The 21,745-nt window shown below is 38.0% G+C and overlaps 1 protein-coding gene across 1 annotated transcript; it reads left to right on the top strand.

The window, feature by feature from the left end:
- The first annotated feature begins 1,100 nt into the window (after nt 1-1,100).
- sp3 (phosphatidylinositide phosphatase spermathreecae) lies at nt 1,101-16,481 on the top strand. The gene is given in 16 exon segments (XM_074176807.1): nt 1,101-1,293; nt 3,230-3,861; nt 4,147-4,313; nt 5,017-5,189; nt 5,285-5,477; nt 5,529-5,694; nt 5,751-5,912; nt 5,970-6,040; nt 8,279-8,500; nt 11,043-11,101; nt 12,419-12,907; nt 12,965-13,180; nt 13,239-13,484; nt 14,938-15,152; nt 15,155-15,409; nt 15,461-16,481. Coding segments are annotated over 16 exon segments (3,522 nt in total). The 5' UTR covers nt 1,101-1,196; the 3' UTR covers nt 15,620-16,481.
- Nucleotides 16,482-21,745: the final 5,264 nt, after the last annotated feature.

The raw sequence follows: 21,745 nt of genomic DNA, 5'->3' as shown, positions 1-21,745 counted from the left end.
CACTATCTTCCTTCCCATATTTATTATATAAAGGTGGAGAATCACAAAGCCAACTTCTCAGTTTTTTATATTTCATTAAACCATTTTTTAAACTATATCCTACACCTTCGGAAAATTCATCTGGTTCGTTCATTAGTTCATAGATGGCAAAATAATACAAAACAGAAACCAAATATGATTTGACTTATTCATCTTTAAAAATAACTTTTGATATTGGTTAACGAAACGTGTGCCTAGACAGTATTTTTGTTCTGATGTCGGATAAATGTTTTCAATCAATTTCAATTCAATCAAACATTACTGTGATATTTTCACTAGACAGTTTACAAAACCACTAGATAACAGCTTCTTTGGCCGTATTTGAATCGCATATACTAATTAACAACATTTATACACAGCAAGATCTGCCTGGCGGAAAACAACTACTTTCCTGGTACTATGGATAAAGACCCGATAGACGTTTCTGCATATGTTCTACATAGGGAATTCTTGCAGAAATTTGTTCGTCTGCATGTTAAAAGGTTTAATCACAGATAATCTTGGTTTCACAGATTTAAATTCATAATTGGAACTTGTGTTTTTTCTATGTTGGCCACCTTTATATTTGTCTATAGTTTCAGTTGCCAGTTGTAAAATTCCGTTCGATTTTGTTTTCTGTTTGAAGTTATCATTGTACTACTTATATTTATATCCCTCAAATATAGAAATTACAGTTTGCAGCACATATATTTTTTCAGAGTTGGCTACTTTGTGTAAATGTCATTGGTGCCAGGTGTTACATGTAGTTGTTGAAGTTCATATTGTCCATATTTGAGTTTTTCTTGCTGTTTTCATCGTACTCATTTTCTCAAAATTCAGTTCAGGTAATGAAAAGACACTAAAACCATAAACAGGTTAGCCAACTTAAAAAAGTACATGTGCTAATATATTTTGAATTATAGAGGTCAAATGATTGAAAAACCTATTGTTGCTTATATCTGAACCAAGAGAAATAACAGACATTTGAGATGTATACATTTTTCATGTAAGTTCAAGGTTGGTAATTCGTACGTCTCTCTTCTCTTGTCATTCTTGTCCCAAAGACAATGCTGAGAATGACAGCTGATTTTTCCTACAATGACAGTTACTTGAAAATCGAAGGAGAGTGCGGGATGAGATTGATTACTAACAATGAAATAAAGTGAAATTTTCTAACTATGGAGTTGTTCCGTACAAGCGAGTTCTATATTTTCGTTAATGGTGAACATTCCCTGTGGTGGGACCGTCAGACCGGAGCATTCATTCCCAAAACAGGTGCTTCATTCATTAATAATTCGCGCTGGACTCTATGAGTCAATACAACTTCCGCCCCCACATTTACTACTTTCTGAATCAATCGTCGAGCGCGTAAAACATTTAATTGTATAAATTAGAATGGCCCGTGCATTTAACAGTGGCTGATTGGTTAATTTGATTGTTGTCAATGACAGACTGGATTTCTCAATTAGTTCATTCTTTTTAGGGCAAATTCCTTAATTTTAGCATTCATTTCTCTTTATTTCATTGTTTCATTTATTTGAATAGATTTCTGAAAAGTATTCATTGAGGTTAGTCATAAAATTGAGATAATTCATATGGATCTATTGTAGTTTTTAGACTGATTTGATAGAAAAAATAGTTCTTTCAGAATAATATTTATTGCTCCATTGAGTAGAATTGAAAATATATATGTCTACCTTTATTCCAAGTTTTTTTTGATATCAGGGATGCCAATACTATAATCAGCATCCTCATTGTATTCTGGGTAGCTATGATAATAACTCCTCAAGCCACATGAAAGCTACAAGATTAAGTTTCATGAGAAAAATATCTGGTCGCAAGTCAATTTAAAATTTGGAGGAGGCCATATCTAGATCTATAGCCTCCTCCATATTAGATGCTTTTGCGTTGACTGAAACGCTATGGCTCAAGTTCTTAATTATTGACAAAAAAAGGGTTTGTTAAAACAGCGGACAAACTATCAGAGATTGGAAACATTCTGTAGTGTCCCTCAAGATTCAGAACTGGGCTCGAATGCTTCTCGTTATTTATGTAAAGCAGGCCCTCAAGAATCATAGACAACTTTTTGTCTGACAGATAATTTTGTTGGCATAATAAGCTGACACTATAGTTTCTCTAGATACAGTTTCAACAAGTGATCTTTTCATATATGTAATTTTCTAGAGCTTAGACGATAGTTGAATTATGTTTTTTCCCATGTTAGATCTTTATCAATAATTATTCCAAGAAGATTCACCTCATCACTTCTTGGCAGATCTGGAGGTCTGAGAGAAAAATTGATATTTTGGGTCTTGGTTTGGTAAAGAGGAACTTTGTTTGCTGAGAACCATTCTTTTATCCAACCATTCTTTTATCCAACCATTCTTTTATCTGATTCTGTCCCTGGGCCACAATTTCGTGAATTGTTTCTGAAGAGTGATATAGTGGCAGATGAGTGGAATCATCAGCAAATGGTATGAGTTTTGAGCCAGTATGACTTTCAAGTCATTTATGTAGATCAAGAAGAGTAGAGGCCCCAAAACTGAGCCCTGTGGAACACCATGATGCAACTGCATACCATCTGAAGAGACACCGTGACCAGAGGACCTCCAAAAGATCACGTCACATCGCAGAGTAAACTGAACCATTCCAAAATATAATAATTTCAGGGTGTCTGCCGATACAGTGTCTCAAATTTTTCATTATATAGCATGCACTACTAAGTTCTGAACATACAGTGTTCATTTGTGCTTTCCTTGTTATTTTACTATCTAAAATAACACCAAAGAACTTGACGGTTTCAATATATTGTATAGATTTACCGGATAAGTTTAGGTATCGGTCATAATTTGTATTTGTTTTTTTTTGTAAACACACGACATAATTGTTTTTTTTTCCAATTCAGAATGAGGCATTTTCAATAATATATTTTTCTATTTCATTAGATGCCTTGTTGCCTAATTTTGGAAATTGGTCAGTGTTGTTGTGTCACATCTGAATATTAGTGTCATCAGCATATGTTATCATTTGATTTGCAGATATACAGGTGTTATCAATGTCACTCATGATAGTGGTCCTACGATTGAACCCTGTGGAACCCCTGTATTTATTATTGAATCTGATTTTACTATAATAGGTGCACAACAGTCTATTATACCTTCATTACTGAAATCAGAAAATGCTTCATTTATCCAATTTTAACATTTTTCAGGATGGGATCTCACTGACGCAGAGGACCCAGTATGTCTAGGTACCTGCGCCGGTATCATAGGAAAAATCGAACACAGTCCCTTAATCGATCCGAAACTTCTTCTAATCAAAGAAAGTCTTCCAGTAGGCAAACTTCACGGCGATAACGTCGTTCACAAAATTAAATCGGTGGTATTCCTCCCACTCAGTACGGAGAACACCGAAATCATCTTATCGCCTTGCCACAAGCACAAATCCATTGACTTCAAGCAGAACCCTGGCGGGACCAGCTCCCTGTTCGACATACAGAAGAACACTGCGCTCACGAAAACATGGGGCACCTTGAAAAACGCTGGGAACACCATAAAGAACACCACGCAGCATGCTGCTGCTATGGCTGCCGCTGGTGTGCATAAAAAGGGAAACAATAAGGATAAGGATCGGTTTGAGAAGCAGATTCTCGAGGAGTTTCATAGAATTTTCACAGACACAAACTCGTTTTACTATTCGCATACGACCGATCTCACAAATTCCCTGCAAAGGCTGTGCAAACTGGAAAGGGGAAATTGTATAGACGAGAAGGCTTTGTGGAAAACGGTGGATGACAGGTTTTTCTGGAATAAGCACATGCTGAAGTGTTTTACAGAAGCAGAGGTAAGTGGTTGATGATTTTGTTGTCAGTTGAAATCGAAAAAACTTTGAAGACTGTATCAAGAACAGATACATTCCTGTGAAAAACATTTGTCTAAGAGTGATACTGTAAACTAGCCACAGCTCCATCTCGTGAACAAAGCCCCAAGTTGTGGCACATTGGACATTTCTTCCTAGCTTGGGGATTTGTTCACGAGATGGAGCTGTTACTAGTTAGCAGTCTTTCTCTCAGACAAAAGTTTCATATATGCAGTCAAGGTGATTTCAGAATATTTCCTTATTTTTCAGAACCCTTTGTTTGATCCTTGGATCCTACCGATTATTCAAGGATATATTCAGATAGAAGACTGCAAAGTAGAAATGGACAGGGATCTGATAGAAACTGGGGAGAAGAGATATGAAATTTTCACATTGTGTATTGTTTCAAGAAGAAGCAGGTTTAGGGCTGGAACTAGGTCAGTTATTTTAATGATAAATTTCAAATATTTATGAAAGGAGGGCAACAAAACTTCTCTAAGAATTTCAGTACTGATAATGATTGGGAATTCCATAGGGTTCAACTTTGGGTCCTGTCCAGTTATATATTTATATTCACCATTTCTTTATATTATGGAATTTGCCACTTCAAATTTTGGTTTGGTACTACTATTTTTTTGTTTATTTGCCTTGTATATCTATGAACTACTTCATCTTATGGCAACAAATTGATTTCAAGGAACACAGTACATCAACTTTCATAAATGTCAGTCGACAACTCAGTCATACTTCAAATTCCATTCAATAATAGCTTTCTACTTCTCCATTAACCAAATTTTTCTCTCTTATGACATTTTTCTCAAGGAATTTCATCACTCCATTGTTAGAGGTCTTTTCAAATTTTGAAGTCCTATTCGAGTAAGAAACAACAATTTATTGTAAGCAGTCACCTTCAGGTCAAGGTGCATACGGGATACCTCAAGGTTCACCCTCGGGGCCCCTTTAATTTATCATATAATAAGTGTACTTTTTGCCGAAGTTAAATACTTTTACCTGTGCTGATAAGGACATTGAAAATTTAGTAATATTTGGAATTAAAGTTATTCAATAGCCAACTGTATGTGAAGATTATAAAAAATCGTATGGTGTTTTGTTTAATCAATTGATTTTTTTCTGATATAGGTACAAAAGGAGAGGTGTAGATGAAAATGGGGAGGTGGCCAACTATGTCGAAACTGAACAGATAGTCTGCTATCAAACCCACGAAGTTTCCTTTGTTCAAGTTAGGGGTTCAGTGCCAATATATTGGTCCCAACCCGGATATAAATACAGACCACCTCCTCGAATTGATAAAGGTATAGTACTTATTTTTGAACAGACCTGGTACTTTCATCACGTCCAGTTGGAGTGGCCATACTCATGTTTTGACGTAATTTTTGTGACATCTTAGGTGAAGCGGAAACAAAAATAGCCTTTGAAAAACATTTCTCCAATGAAATCCAGAGGTACGGCCCTATTTGCGCTATCAATCTGATAGATCAGAGCGGCAAGGAGAGACTTATATTCGATGCTTACTCCCATCATATCTTGCAATTCAACAGCCCGTTTGTGACTTACGTAACTTTCGATTTTCACGAATATTGGTGAGGAATTTTGAACTTCGTCTAGGTATCTACTGACCCGATCATTTTTAGCAGAGGAATGCACTTTGAAAACGTGTCGATTTTGATAAATGCCGTCAGCGATATCCTGAAGGACATGAATTATTGCTGGAAAGACCAACAGGGACACATATGCTCGCAAAATGGTGTCTTCCGAGTGAACTGTATCGACTGTTTGGATAGAACGAATGTTGTACAGGTGAGGTTATTTTTTATGCATCCTGGAAATTCATAACGGTGCTTTTTTAAATCTAGACTGCTTTGGGAAAGGCAGTTATGGAAATACAGTTCTGTAAGTTGGGTCTGGTGTCTCCCGAAGGCATTGTGCCGAGTAACATCAAAAGCACTTTCCAGCTGCTGTGGGCGAATAATGGAGATACCATAAGCAAGCAGTATGCAGGGACGAATGCTTTGAAGGTAAATTTGGATGGATTTATTCCAAAGTGATTGTGTTGAGTATGTCCTGTGTTTCAGGGAGATTATACCAGAACTGGTGAGAGGAAGTTTACAGGCATAATGAAAGATGGGATGAACTCGGCTAACAGGTATAGTCAAAGAAAGTATACCGATTATAATTCTCTATATATTTTGAAACTTTGGGAAAACTTGAGTCAGAATACTGGAAATAACCTTTATTTTTGCCCTGAGTTTCCAGCTCAACTGAGGAGACTACTATGTAGTGAAACATGCTTTGAAAATGAAGTCATTATTGTGAAAATTTCAAATTATCATCATGAAGTACCTTTATTGGCACAAAAATAGCATGAATATCGAATGAAACTATCGAGTGCAAACATTTCTGTCTGAAAAAATATTACACTGAAACATTTGTGTATATCAATAGCATTTGTCTGACGGTTTCCCTGAAACTTTAACTGTCATCCGTGGAATTCTATAGTTCACTTCTCTCTTCAGTAGTTTATGAAAGGAAACCTTCAAGTGAATTTTGTGGCAAACAATTTCCAGACGCAAACATTGACGCGATAAATAACTTGCTTTTTAAGTATTTTTCTTCGCCCCAAACGTTCATTCTAAAATTAATTAGGACCTGAAGTGCCTCCATTGACCCGAACATTTTTCTATACCTCAAACGTTCATTTTAAAAGTCAATAGGACAAAATTTCCTTCTTTGATGCGATAAATGATTAGCTTCAAACATATTTTTCGATGCCCCAAGCGTTTATTCTGAAATTAAATAGGACAAAAATTGCCTCCATTGACGCGATAAATGCTCAGCTTTTCACATGTTTTTTAATGTCTCAAACCTTCATTCTGAAATTTAATAGGACAAGAACTGGCTCTATTGACTCGATAAATGATTAGCTTTTTAAATGTTTTTTTATGCCCCAAACGTCCATTTTAAAATTCAACAGGACAAAATTGCCTTCATTGACGCGATAAATGATTAGCTTCAAAACCTTCATTCTGAAATTTAATAAGACATGAACTGCCTCTATTGACGCGATAAATGATTACTTCTTTAAATGTGTTTCTATGCCCCAAACGTTCATAAAATTCAGTAGGACAAAATTGCCTTCATTGACGCGATAAATGCTTAGCTTTAAACATATTTTTCGATGCCCCAAGTGTTTATTCTTGAATTGAATAGGACAAGAATTGCCTCCATTGACGCGATAAATGCTCACCTTCATTCTCAAATTTAATAGGACAAGAACTGCCTCTCATGACATGATAAATGAATAGCTTTTTAAATGTTTTTCTGTGCCCCAAACGTCCATTTTAAAATTCAATAGGACAGAATTGCCTTCATTGACGCGATAAATGATTAGCTTCAAACATATTTTTCTATGCCCCAAGCGTTTATTCTAAAATTGAATAGTACAAGAATTGCCTCCATTAACGCGATAAAAGTTCAGCTTTTTACATGATTTTTTTATGTCTCAAACCTTCATTCTGAAATTTGATAGGACAAGAACTGCCTCTATTGACGTGATAAATTAATAGCTTTTTAAATGTTTTAATGTGCCCCAAACGTTCATTTTAAAACTCAATAGGACAAAATTGCCTTCATTGACGCGATAAATGAGCTTTAAACATATTTTTCGATGCCCCAAGCGTTTATTCTAAAATTGAATAGGAGAAGAATTGTCTCCATTGACGCGATGAATGCTCAGCTTCTTACATGTTTTTTAACGTCTTAAACCTTCATTCTGAAATTTAATAGGACCAAAACTGCCTCTATTGACGCGGTAAATGATTAGCTTTTCAAATGTTTTCCTATGCCCCAAACGTTCGTTTTGAAATCTGAGTGGACAAAAATTGCCTGCATTGACGCAATAAATTATTAGCTTCAAACATATTTTTAGATGCCCTAAACGTTCATTCTAATATTCGATAGGACAAAAATTGCCTTCATTAACGCGATAAATGATTAACCTTTCAACATATATTTCGATGCCCCAAACGTTCATTGTATAATTGAACAGGACAAGAATTGTCTCCATTGACGCGATAAATAATTAGCTTTTAACATATTTTTCGATGCCCCAAACGTTCAAAAACGAGGCGTTTGAAAAATATTTTTTTCTGTATTAGTGTAATTTGGTTTATGTCCTGTTTCTATAGGATGTTGTGCTAATGCACATGATTTTGTATTGAGTTCATCACTTTCATGAGATGTTATTCTATAATTAAGAATTTCAGATCCAAGTTACAATTGCTACAAATAGTAATAATAGTAATTCTGCTTCATCTTCAACTCGAATTTTATGCGGACGGTAAATTTCCATAAATTCCTACACTGATATCGTTTCCTCTTGTAGATATTACAAAAACCACTTTAGAGATTCAGCGCGTCAGTGCGTCCTAGACATTATGCACGGCAGAGAGCTGAGAGAAGTAGAACTTCAAGATTTCTGGTCGTATTTGCGTACCGTTGGGGGAATAGCTAGCGAAATCCTTCCTGCCCAACCACCGTCCTTGGCACCCCACCTCGCCCTCCAACAGGAATTCGAACTGGCAAATCTGCTGTACCACACGTATAGGTCAGTTGCCGATTTTCGAGAAGAGTTTTCAAAGAATTACCCCTGTATACAATTGTCGAGAAATAATAAACGTTTTGGTTGCGTTTAATCGTGTGTTTTATACTAACTCAATTGTTGAAATCGAGGCATGTTAGATCAGGCAGTTCAGCCGGCCGTTATGCAGACCTTCCGAGATTGCAGCCCCATTCAAGCCTAATCGATGTGGTATGTTGAAAAAGTAATGCCGTTTGGTGGAGATAAGAGAGTGGACAATAAAAACGTTTTTCCACAGCAAAGTTCTAACACTTTTCTTGAATATCTAGTCTCACCCGGAGCTGAAAAATCCACTACAAATATTGTTTCGCTCTAATGGTCGAGAAGAACTACATCAGGCTTTTCACTAATACATCCGGAAAAGCGATTCTACCTTCCTCTTCTTTCTCCTTTGTGAACTGGACACCTAGCCCCATTATAAGAACAAACGTACCAGGACTATTTTCAGTTTGTGCATTTTAGCAAGGTAGATCAGGTCGACTGTTGCGACATTGCCTTTGATAATTTATGTAGCAGTAGCGGACGAAACTTCATGTATAAAAACCTGCAGACTACGGCTTATGAACCAGGAAATATCGGATAATTTATTAGACACCGGCCATGGTAAATAAATATATTTCTTTGTGACTTTTGAGCTGGTGGAAATCGACCTGAATGTTCTTCGTGACACAAGGTCTTCTGAATGTCCCTTTCGAATTGTTTAACATCTCTCTTATGCATCTCTGTATCTGTAGAGTAGGGAGGGTGAGTAGAGACCCAGAGCACTTAGGCCACATGAGACCCATTGTACATCCTTCCGAGGAGTTGTCCTCCTAGGTCATAGTCTATCCTGTCCTTTCCAGGAAGGTTGACAGCTCATTGGGAGACATCTCCTTCTTATCGGCGAGTGTAGGACAAGACCTGCCGAACATACACTCTCTTATTGACGATAACTCCAGACACTCGCATGCCTGCCAGTCTCATCTTTCTGTTCACACATCCTGCATAGAAGTGTGTCCCTTTCGAATTGTTTAACGTCTCTCTTATGCATCTCTGTATCTGTAGAGTAGGGAGGGTGAGTAGAGACCCAGAGCACTTAGGCCACATGTGACCCATTGTACATCCTCCCGAGGAGTTAACCTTCTTGATCATCGTCCATCCTGTCCTTTTCAGGAAGGTGGACAGGTCACTAGTAGACATCTTCTTTATATGGGCAGGTGTAGGCCAAGACTCGCCGAACCTTGAGGTGTCTCACGGTGGCCTCCGCGAAGGTTTTGGAAGGTGCAACGAATTTCTGTCGTTGCGCGGCTTCTTCAACCTTCTTGGGGTTCCCTTCGAGGAGGTGCACAAGTGAGGAAACTTTCCTGCAGGGGCAGCCGGTTCCTTGCCTTTATTCAAGGCGGAGCTCTTGGCGCCCGCCGCAGGAAGTGCCCTCGCTGTTGGAGGTGGCGTGGGGAAAAGGAGGGTTGCTGCCACTCCTGCCTCCTTCGCTCTCTTTCCCCTTTTGGCCTCGGCGCCGTAAATGCGCTCAAGCCTTGGCCTTTGTATTACATCACGAGGTGATCTGCTATGTACAGCCTCATTCCAAGCGGTAGATTGGGGTGAACATTTCTGTTCATCCACAACCACTGCCTTAGATTGAGGTGAGCACTTCTGATCAGCTTCGGGATTGGTTTTTGTGTTTGTTGTTTCTGTTTTTGTGTTTGTTTCATTCATGTGTGTTCCCACGAGTAGCAAGGGAAGAGTTGGTCACCTCTGGCAGAGCCCAGTATCACCAGAGGTAGGCTGATTACAATGAGGTTTCGCCCAGTTCCCCAAGGGGATCGTTCGCAACCGCATATAACCCTGCGGCCATTCAGCTGTCGGCACGATTTCTTACACCTTAGCTTGGGTAGGCTGGTCCACGGTGACATGTTTCGCAAAGGCTTTTGGGGAGTTTTAGTTCCCCTCACCATACTTATTTCTGCCACTGACCTGGAGTCCGGCGACTTCGTCCGTAAGGCCACATTGGCTTCCCGGACAGGGCCTCTAATCCCCTGGCCGTTCCCCTATCTGCCACCTGGAGACGCGCCCGATAGGTAGCCCAATCAATGGGTCACGCCTCTCTTGCTTCCAGTTCAAATCTACTACATCTACAGATTACGTATGAAGAGATGCAGCGGGTTCTTCTATTGCCAACCCTTGTGCTGACTGACAACATAGTTGTCGACCTGACGATGGGAGAAACGAGTATCGGGAAAAGTGTTACATTTCTGTGTGTGGAAGAAGTAGTTTTGTTGGAACCATTCTACGCCCGATATATAATTTTGTGTCCTTATCATTTTGTACTTCATACAATAGGGTACCCCAAATATGTTTTTCAATAATTGTAAAAATATTCTGAACCAATGTAATCCAGATACCCAGTTGCTCCTTATAAATGTGCTTGTGCCTGCTAATAAAAATTAATTGATTGCCGTTGCTGACATAAACAAGAAGGTAGAAAAAATGACGATTCTTATCGTTTTTAGAGATCTCTTGTACTTTGCAGATACTACTTGAGCCGCTTTAAAGATTCCAACAGACAGGGTACCATAGACATCATGCTTGGTAAGTTCTTAGAATGCATACACCACTCATTCTTTCCCCCCTCTTTAAAAACCCATCAATATCATTAAGACATTGTTTTGTTGATGATAGTGTCAGCATTTTATTGATTGAACAACTGTGGAGCAAGTCTGGTAGGCGAATTTAACGAACTGGTGGGATGTGGTAATGGGAAATGTTCCTCAAATTGGGTTATTACAGCAAATGCAAGTTTGAACAAAATAAAGTTGAGTTTAATTCATGAGTTTTTCAAATTCACTTTGAAAAGTATTCAAATTGATGTTTCAAATGTTGGGTTTTAATTTTTAAAAAGATTCGTTTCTAATTCACATATTGGCAACAGCACCTATATCAAGTTGAAATAATTTGTACATAACTAGATATTCTACTTTAAAAAAGGAAAATTATCTTTATGAATCAACAATTAAGGCAAAATAGAAATTATAGATCAATACCACCTCCACAAGCCACATAAACAACAGTTGTTTTGTTATTTATTTATATAGAGGAAGATAGGTTAGGTCATATGTCACAGAATGTCTCGGAACGCGGAACATAAGTAAACAGAACAGCACGCCTCTGAAATTTGTCATCTTTGTTTGTCTCATACAGGTAACAGATTCATTATCCTTTATTAACTATAACCGATGTTGCCAAATGGTGAAATAGAAACGAATCCCTTTAAATGTTGAATGCAGTATTTCATTCCTCTTTTTTAAGTATTTAAATAATTTTTTAAAGAAAAAGATTGAAATGGTAAGTTCAAAATGCGTTGTTTTAGATCTCTTTTATGAAAACTACTTGATTTTCGTCAGGATGAACATTCCCCATTGTTGGTTTGTCTAGTACAGAGACCATGTCGGCTCTCAGTTTTTGGAAAAGTGAAATTTTTATTAAACATGTACATTTCCTAGGTGAATAAGACCGGAACTGTGGGCATGTCGTTTTACAAAAACTTCTCTGAGATGAGTTGGATATCACTCCAATACATTTTTCATGAGATATAAATATATCAACATGAATTTTATCAATTCTCAAAGCGAGCTACAACAAGTTTCAACATGAAGTTTTTATAATTTAATAGGTATATTCCTCATATTTCTGAACATGTTACATATGCATTCAATTTTAGACTATCTACACTATCAACATACATTATGCAGCTAGAAAATACTTCCATATTGTTTTCTCGACATATATTGTACTCATTAAGTTTGTGCAATGGTTTTGTGTGATCCACACAGTCGGAGATCACAGAAGATCCAAATGAAGCACTCCTCTCAATTGCTGTCAATGTCGGTTCATTACTAAACTTTTTAGGCAACTACGTGTCTGAGGACGTATTCAGCGAGTCTAAGGCAGCCCAGTTCGAAGAAGACAACGTCGCTACTGCAGAACACGTCAAACTTCTCATAGAAGACTGCAAGAAAATGCTGATAAACCAACCCGAACAAGTGGTGGGAGCCTGGGGACTCATCAACGCAGACCCCTCCACTGGAGATCCCAACGAAACCGAAATGGACTCTGTTCTGATCCTCACCAAAGACTCTTACTTTGTCGCCGACTATGATGATGAAGTCGATAAAATTACCAAGTACCAGAGGGTGCTGTTGCAAGATATTATCCTCATCGAGTTTGGTATGGCGGAGTCTAATAGTTCCTTGTTCAAGTCATCGAAGCATAGATATTCGATAAGGATTAACTATAAGGTTAACGGTGTTAGCGGGTACTACCACATGTTCCGTTCTACCAATTTCAGGTTTTTCAATAACATGGTAGTGGTTGTCAAAAACTTGGAGGAGGAAGTTGGTAAGTTTCTTCGGCAGTCGGATTGCGTCACGTGTATGATGTTTCAAATTATTTTAGAATCACTCAAAGCTATCTGCGAAGGATTTCTCGTAGCGATGGACATTGGTGGGATACCTCCCGTTCCATTCAAACAGAGAGAACCATTAGACAGGCGAAAATCCAAAGTGCTTAACAGTAGTTTGTCCAACAACAATATTTACTTGGATATATCGACTTTGCCACAAATGACAAGGAACGTTTCTGAAAGTCAGCTGTTATCTTTGAAGAATGTTGGTAAGTTTCCTATTATTGAAAACATATAGAATTCTTACATGTGATAGTCAATTTATAGGTTCGAAGGCACTATCAAATATGACCCAGCAGTTTTCTAAGCTGAATAAAATCGGTAGTTCGTTCAAATCTAGCAAATCGAAGCAGAAACCCGATTTTAGAGTGGGCCAAAAAATCCGCAACGAAACTTCCAGCGATTCTGAAGAGGAGTATGAAAACTCTATTTTCCAACCTCATATCAACGAAGAAAGTGGCACTTCTCTTCAGTATGTCACGGATTATAGCTGCAATAGGAGTATAGAACAAGGTAATGATTTCAAAACATTGCAATAATCTAAATAAAACGTAAGTATGAAAAGAGGACGAGACACATTATATAATTGTTGACCTTCGAAACAAATTCTGGAAAGTAATTTCATGTGCACAACGTGTCTTTTCAATTGAAAATTACAATGTTTGTTTGCATAACCCGGTCAGCTTCCTGTAATATGATAGTGATCTGAAACTTGATTTGCATTCAAAGACATTATTGATATTTCACTGGATTGAAACTTGACCAGAGTAACAGAAAAAATCATATTAAACTTGTTAGCAGTTTTGATTATAATTGAGTCATAAATCTCTTGAAATGTCATGTGAAGTTGAAATATATAAGCAACATCGTTCTTATATATTGAGCATACATTGATATCTTTTCGTGGAACTAACGTTTCGTGATGAAAAAAGATGAACAATCTCGGGAACGTGCTTGACAGAAATACCTGGTATAGAGACGGGTAAAAACCGAATATGCAACTACGCAAGGTTAATGTTCATTGATCTTTCAAGCTAAATATATGTAATTTGATATGTGCTAGAAACGTATCTTCAACTTCATATTCCTGAACCAAGTGTGGGCTTCACAAAAATCTTTGATATGGAACGAAATCAGTAAATAAGTCAATAAGAAACATACTGAGAAGATATATCTGGGAGCACACACGGAGAAACCTTTATTAAAGTATCGTCGGGAAATATAATTGCATAACACCTTCAACAGAGCAATTATCAGGTCAGAGTAATCCGTTTAGAAGACACCTGGGCAAAATAGGGTTGTAAACGGAAACCTCAGCTGCATGCCATACTACGAAGTATTAGAGACATACTCTCGTGTTTTATGCAAATGAGGCATCGCATCACAGGCGGCAACCAATTCATGGACTACCTTTATTGAATACAGAAGAATGTGAAATGAGGGACCTGTACGGCAACACGAAAAGATGGAAGAAAAAACGCTAGAAGTTCGCGAAGTCTCTGTGTTTTCCAGAAGCTTGGAAGAAATAAACACGCTAGATCGATACCAGTGACGAAATAATATGGTTGACTTTTTCTTTTCACGAATTATCTGTTGTTTTTTTATTTATTATCGAATGATTTGAAGTGATAACACGTTCTTAAGTATCTCACTGAATGCTAAAACGGTTCACCGTCCAAAAGCAAAATTGCAATCTTGCCTTGCATCACCATGATACACACCCGTAATATGATAGTAATCTTTAATGTCGCTTTTGTAGAAATGGTATTTTTTTCGTTAGTGTATCTGAATTTTTGATTTCGGTTGTGACATTAGATGTCTCATCTTTGCGGTAGTCTAGGAAACAGAAGTAAAATTTAACGATGGTCAGCTTAAAAAAAGTATAGACGATATTTTCTTACACGTTGTAAGAAAACTTCACTATGAAAAGTTGTCCTGGATCGAATTCTGAGTTTTATGTCTTTAGGTTTGGAAGCTATGGAAGACACAGTATTATCAACTACAAGCTTGGACAGCTTCTTACCAGGCGTAGGTATAGTGATGTGTAATCAGAATGATGGCGCCACAGTTGATAGTGTCTTAGAGACAAAACACAATTTACTGAACAGAGCCGATTCTTCCAATCTCGACGACGTCCAGTTATCGAGCATAATGCAGAGCGCTTCTATAAACTCAGACATGAATCCAGCCCGGAGATCCAAATTAACTCCGAAGGTTTGGAACCTTCCAAGAAACCTCCGAATTCGCTGATGTTGGACAAGAAACTCAGTCGATCCTCAGTGGAGGTTTTCGACAAGAAAGACATGGCGGATTACAAACCAATTGATCGTTCCAGTTCGGATTACCAGGTGCAGTTGAACATAACACAATCGCAAAGTGAGTCAGCTTTGAAGAAACTCAACATGCCGAGTCCCATCGGAACCGCTACCAAGGATCTGGTATGTTCCCCAGCATTTGATTTGATAATGTTGAAATAATTTTTCTTACAGGCTAGTAAATTCGCCAGAGGCGTCCAGAATATCGGAGCCAACCTGGACCCCAGGAAATTGACCGGGCAAGTCAGACATGTGTCTGAAAAGGAAATGGACGACCAAAGAAAATTGCAAGAAAAGTGGCAACACAGCAAAACTAGATTGGTTGCACTATGAGATCGAATTTAGAACATAGCTTGAATCATTTAGGGAATTTGTTCACTTATTTGGCACCTAATTGAAACCAAGGAAAAGTCAATTAGGATTGATGAAAATATAACTTCCAAAACTTGAAAGAATACAAATTGTGAATTTTAGGAGGTGTGTCCTCGTAACTGAAGCTCCATAGAGTAATTTTAGGTTAGTTGTCTGTACCTCTAACCTCAATCTAGGAGTCCCAATCTCTTTTCAGTAGTGACGAATTAATTTTAGGAGCCTCATCTTCATCCGGAGAATATTTTTTCTTCTTTGAATGGTTGAAGCTGCATTAGAAAAAAGTAGATGTGATTTGATGGTTATAACCTCATAAAGGAGTTTTATCAGGACAAAATACAAGCACTACAGGAAAATCCTTAAGGCGCATGCCTGTGGGAGTCCTGGATTCATTTAGGGAGCTGTAACCTAATTTCAAGAGCTCATGCCACTTTTTGAAGTCGTAATCAAATTTGAGGATTCTAACCTCACTTAAGGGGACGCCTGCACATGATAATGAATATTGAACATTTTGCATGTTAAAAGTTAAAACGTTGTTTTTGATTGGGTGCCAGAGTCATATTTATAGCAAACTTAGCTTGGAATGGCTAAAGTAGTGATCGTACATTAGTGTGATATTTACATAATGTTTTGAAGTATTTATTTAATTATTGTTCGTATATACATTCACAGTTGGCAGTATTTATTTAATTTATTATGTATTGTTGAAGTTTGAGAAAGAAATGCAGCTGTCAGAACTATGCATTACTTCGAATTTGAAGAGTTTTGCCTGTATTGTAATAAGACATTGGGTTTCTTAGCTCATTACTATTCCTTCATGTTTTTAGCTACTTTTTTTTTCGTTTTACATACATACGAAGAAAATTCATATTGGTTAGTCGTTAAGACATATATTTCCCGATTCATTGGACAAATGGTAGATGAAATCAATTTAACGTAATGAAAATAATTCTGTTTTTCCACATATCAGTACCAGAAACATGTAAGTGGTCTTCTATTTCTAAGGGGCATTTGAATCGCTGCACTTTTGCCAACGTAACTCATGTCGAATAATTTCGTCAGCTCGGGATTCGATGAAGTCGACGATTGCCGTTTTTGCCTGGTCCTGATTGGCGAAGATTCTACCGGTGAGAGAGTTATTGAAGTGTTTGGAGTTACAAATAATTTGCTCAAGGTTGTTTTCCAATGATTACGAATCTAATCCAATGGAATAAATGAGGTCAGCGTCTTTCTCACTATCAAATAATACGATTATTGGTGTTACTATTTTCATTTTTTCTTTATGAAATTCCCCTTATCCACTTCAAAATACTTTCCTGCAATATCCTCTTTACCATCTTAATTTTACAATTTTCAAAACAGGGTTTTAAGTCGTTTTCTGAAAGAATGCTCATAGTCTCTGTTGATTTTTCCTTCATAGCTTCCACCGTATCCAAACTCGTTATTTTCAATGCTTCCTTGATTTTCGGGGACAAAAAATCACACGGAGCAAGATCTGGAATAGTTCAGTTCAGTTTGGGTTGGAAAATTGCCCTGATGAATAATCCACGACTGGTCATTTTCTTCTTACTCGCTCACGGAGATTGACTAGAACTGCACAGATACTCAAAAGACGATCATGACGGATGATTCTGTCCATTTTCTTGATGTTTTCGTTAGTTTTGAAAGTTCAAAGGCGTCCTGGGTGTAGATCGTACACAATGTCTTGAAACTCCTTGTTGAAACTTTTATATTACTTAAAAACCTGTGTACGTGGCATACATCCATCTCTTTGTGAGGAAAACTAGGTATCTGTTGCTGATTTATCCAGTTTCACTAAAAATTTCGCATTGACACGTTGCTCAATTACAACGCCTACCATTTTTCCGACGAGCGGTAGGTACACGGTCCGACATTAACAAAGCCTGCGGCTCAACTGAGCAAGCTAGTGTCGTTCAATCGGCTGGCAGGTGGAGGAAGATGTCAGGCGACTCGGCAGTACGGCGTTTGTCCTTGAGGGTTGTACCATTTGTCTCTTAGAAAACCAGTCACACTTCGTATGTGTTTAGATTGGGTCAAGCTTCACCCCCTCGTGTCAACTTACTAGAATTTAGATTCAACAGACACAGGCTGTTATTTGATTGTGATATGATCTTAGTAGCTGCATATTGTGGTAGTGGTTGGTAAAAGTATTGGAAAATAATTAATTATCAATAAAAAACGGTTTAGCTCAAAAATTAGGGATTTTGAAATAGTTTATTGCAACTAGTAGGAAATGGATTATTGATCAGAAATTTGCATGGATAATTCATATTTTTAGTGAGCCAAGTCAAGAAATTGATTATCAACTGTTTTGTAATGATTTACAAGACGAGTTTCATGCATAATGTGTTTTGGAACATTTGGAGTTTTCTCACTCGTTTGGAGTTTTCTCACTCGTTTGTAACTTTCTCACTCGTTTGGAGCTTTCTCACTTATTTGCTTTGCAAAATGAATATAATTAAGTGAAGTTACACACTGTTTTGGAACCGTTCAGTGGTTTTTGGAGTATTTTTATGTTCCACATGATATACCTACAAATTTTCTCATTTCGTTTCCATTTTAGTGAAGTCGGTTTTTTGTAACGCAATAGGGAGAAATGTATTGATCAAACTAGGACCCCATTAGAAAGTTATTAGAAAAACACTGCTACTGAAGAATACGTTGGTTTTAGAATGATGAATGACGAAAATTTCGGAAAATACTTATATCTGGAATAGCTGATCAAGGGAAATAGTTCCAGTCCCTGAGAAGCCGATCTGTTATAAGTGTATCTTGAAAAAAACTCGAGCAGAATTGTTACACACTCCAAATTCAAGACACAATTAAGTAATTATTGAATTTTTGTAGATACAATGGTTAGAATGTATAAAAGCATAAGTCAAGTAAATGCTTTTACTTGACTTTTTCAAAGAGAAAAGAAAGTAGAACTCTTTTGTAGCGAAAGTACCGTTTTTTGCGGATTTTCTCTGATGGCGGCGTGCGCATACTCGTAGAGGAAGGAATTGTGATGTTACATTTGACACATTTTCTGATCATCCTTGGCAACATACCAAGAAATATTGTGTATGAGTAGTAAGTACCCTTCCTGGTACTGAATGGACTGTCTTTGTTGAAGCGGCGATTTCGCCACAGCAAAAGACAAAGGCTCATTTTGCTCATTGCTGCCTGGCCTCCAAAGGTAAAATGTCAGAAGTACAAATCCATGAAAATAGTTTGTGAATCAATGTTGAAAATTATTATTTTGCCTTCAGTAGCGGTGGATATTTTCTAATGTGGCTTTATTTTTCATTAGTTTAGAAAAAAAACAGTTGTCAAGGTATTCATGGTTTGTAGCCCTATTACTATCAGTTAAATCATCTTAAGAATACTGAATTTTCGTGGCTCTCTTCCACTTCGGATTTGCTTTCAATCAATACAAAATAAATATGTAATTGTCAAATTCTTTCAACAATACTCTACAATTTTTGGTACCTTTAAGAATATTCGTTTCGGATAGATACTTTTTATCTTTTTATTTTTTGACGTACACCGTTTTATCAACTCCGCCAGAACTCGAGGATAGTTATAATATGAAAACGTCATGCATTCAGATTTGCGAAACAGATATGTCAATTACCCTACACCATGTGCATTCAAAATAAATTGTTAGAACACATTTGTCGAGTTTATTTTCATTCATCATTTGTCGGTTGCCCTGCCTGGTGAGGAGTCGCCCATTGAGGTAAGAAAATAATTAGAGATGTGCCGATCATGACTCTTGGCGACTAGCTGATTAGTTGGTTGTGAAGTGGCCGACAGACGGTCAAGCCGATCACGGTTTCGTGACTCTATGTTTATAGCTATTCGCGCGCAAGTGGCGAAGCTTTAGGCTTGGCCACGGAGATCGGCGGTGCGAACGACGAAGCGGGGAGCGAGGCGACCAATCGCGCGACACCCACACCGGGCAATCACGTTCGCCGTCGCGAAATGTCTTTATCGAAATTATCTCGATATTGCTTTGAAAGTAATAGTTTTTTGGTTCAAGACCTAATATTTGGAAGATATTGTGGAGTACATGATTTGAATTAGAACCAGGTTATAAATGGAGAATTCCACAAGAAGTACGGGAAATACATATTATATCCAGAAAAATGTTTTGATTGTACCAAAATGAGTATTGAAACCTTCGTTTATATTCTTATGAATATTCAACCAGAATTGGAGACAAAAGTTAATGCGAATAGAATTTTAAGTGACGCTGAAAAATTGTTTTTGTATATTATTATTTCATGAAATAAAAACACTTTCAGATATTTATGTCATTTATTGCAAAAATCTATATTATATGATAGTAATTTTTCGTACAACTAAAACAAAAAACAACTTCTAACTTGTAATTGACGGTAGAATGAATAATGAATTTCTAATTTTTTAATCAGTCTTTTATTCTGCAATAAAAGTCTCGGTGTTCATTTTTCGCGGCGAAAGCAACTAAACTGGTTTCATCACTGCACTATTCGCCGCGAAAACAACTAAACTCGTTTGATCACTGCACTATTCGCCGCGACTACCGCTCGACTCCGTGGCTCGCGCCGTACAGATTCATGCATTTGTTTTGCTCGCCGGCCGCGCCGCAAGTCGCCCACGCGATTCGCTCGATACTTTTTGCCGGTCGCTTCGCTGGTCGCCGCTGCCCGTGGCTTCATAAGTACATTCGTATGCGTTTGTTTCAGTCGCTAGACGCTTCGCCGTTCGCACCGCGCAAATATTCGCGTCGGCGGTGTCCCGTGGCCAGGCTGTTAGTCTTTTTACATCACAATGTACCTTTAATTAAAGCTCGGGATCGAGTGAACCCGGAAAAGACTCGGGCGATAATCATGGGAAGAATGCTATCTTCTCCGGCCAGAAAAGTGAGGATCTCTGGAAGAGAGACCGAGTGGCAAGCGTGGGTAAAGTATCTCGGTCTCCTAATAGACCGTAGGCTCACCTGGAACCCGCACATCACAACCGTGAAGGCAAAGATCGAGGGTCGCATCAAAAGTATGTACCCTCTGATCAATAGACGATCCAAGCTAAGCCTTAAAAACGAAAATACGATTTATAAAATGATGTTCAATCCTGTCACCATGTATGCTTCAGGCGTCTGGGGACAAGCGGCTCTGTCTAATATCTCCATCCTGGAGAGATTACAAAATAAGCTAATACGGATGATTGTGAATACTCCGTGGTTCGTACGGGATGAAGCCATCCGCAGAGATTTGCAGCTGCCTTCCATCAAGCAGTCCAGTCAGTCGAGGAATCGGCTAGTTTTTGATTGTGCTGAAACTCACAAAAACCCGTTAGTTAGGGAAGCTATTGATTATACTGTAGACGATCCCTCCTGTCCCCCGTTGAAGGATGAACAAATTTTTCATCCACCCCAGCCAGGTAGGGGTACACCCTGAAGGGCGGTACTGATGTCTGAGGACTTTCATACCGCCACCACTTCTTAGCCATGAACTTATTTGTCCTCCTGATAAAAATAATCTACAAGGGTAAGGGAGCTAGGCTCCACTTTGGTTTGATTGGGCTATGAACGATTATAAAAATCATATAAGCACGTTACTGTCTTTTTGTTTTTATTTTATGAAGCAGTTAGAGTTTAAACATTTTTATATACATTTTTTTCTATACAACATGGACATGCGAACTTACTTTAATATTACTTAGTTGCCGCAGCTTCACTGGTGTTCCTATTGGTCTGGAACCCGAACTGATTGTCTCCAATAATATTCAAAAAATTCACTGAGCCTTATTGTAACCAACTTTCCGCTTATTTTCGCTACTGTCTAAATGAGTGAAACGGGTGTAATTAGATGGGTCATCTTCCTCTTCACCATTTTGCAGAGGATCCACTAGAGTAATGCCGTGCTGTGTTGTGGCAAACCTCCGTTCTCTAGCTACTCATGGGACACCATATGGACCCTAAAATAGTCATTGAATCCATCCGATCTTTAGGAGATGGACATTAGAGTCACCCCAACTGCCCTTCCTGTGATATCTCAAGAGCTAGTGCTTCTAAGTAACCTGAATCCTGAGCCTGAATCCCAG

The sequence above is a fragment of the Leptinotarsa decemlineata genome, unplaced genomic scaffold (assembly GCF_025532065.1).
Source record: "Leptinotarsa decemlineata unplaced genomic scaffold, Ldec_3_MD MMD2_tig00002082_RagTag_RagTag, whole genome shotgun sequence".
Lineage (NCBI taxonomy): Eukaryota > Metazoa > Arthropoda > Insecta > Coleoptera > Chrysomelidae > Leptinotarsa > Leptinotarsa decemlineata.
This window is presented reverse-complemented; position numbering and strand designations above follow the sequence as displayed.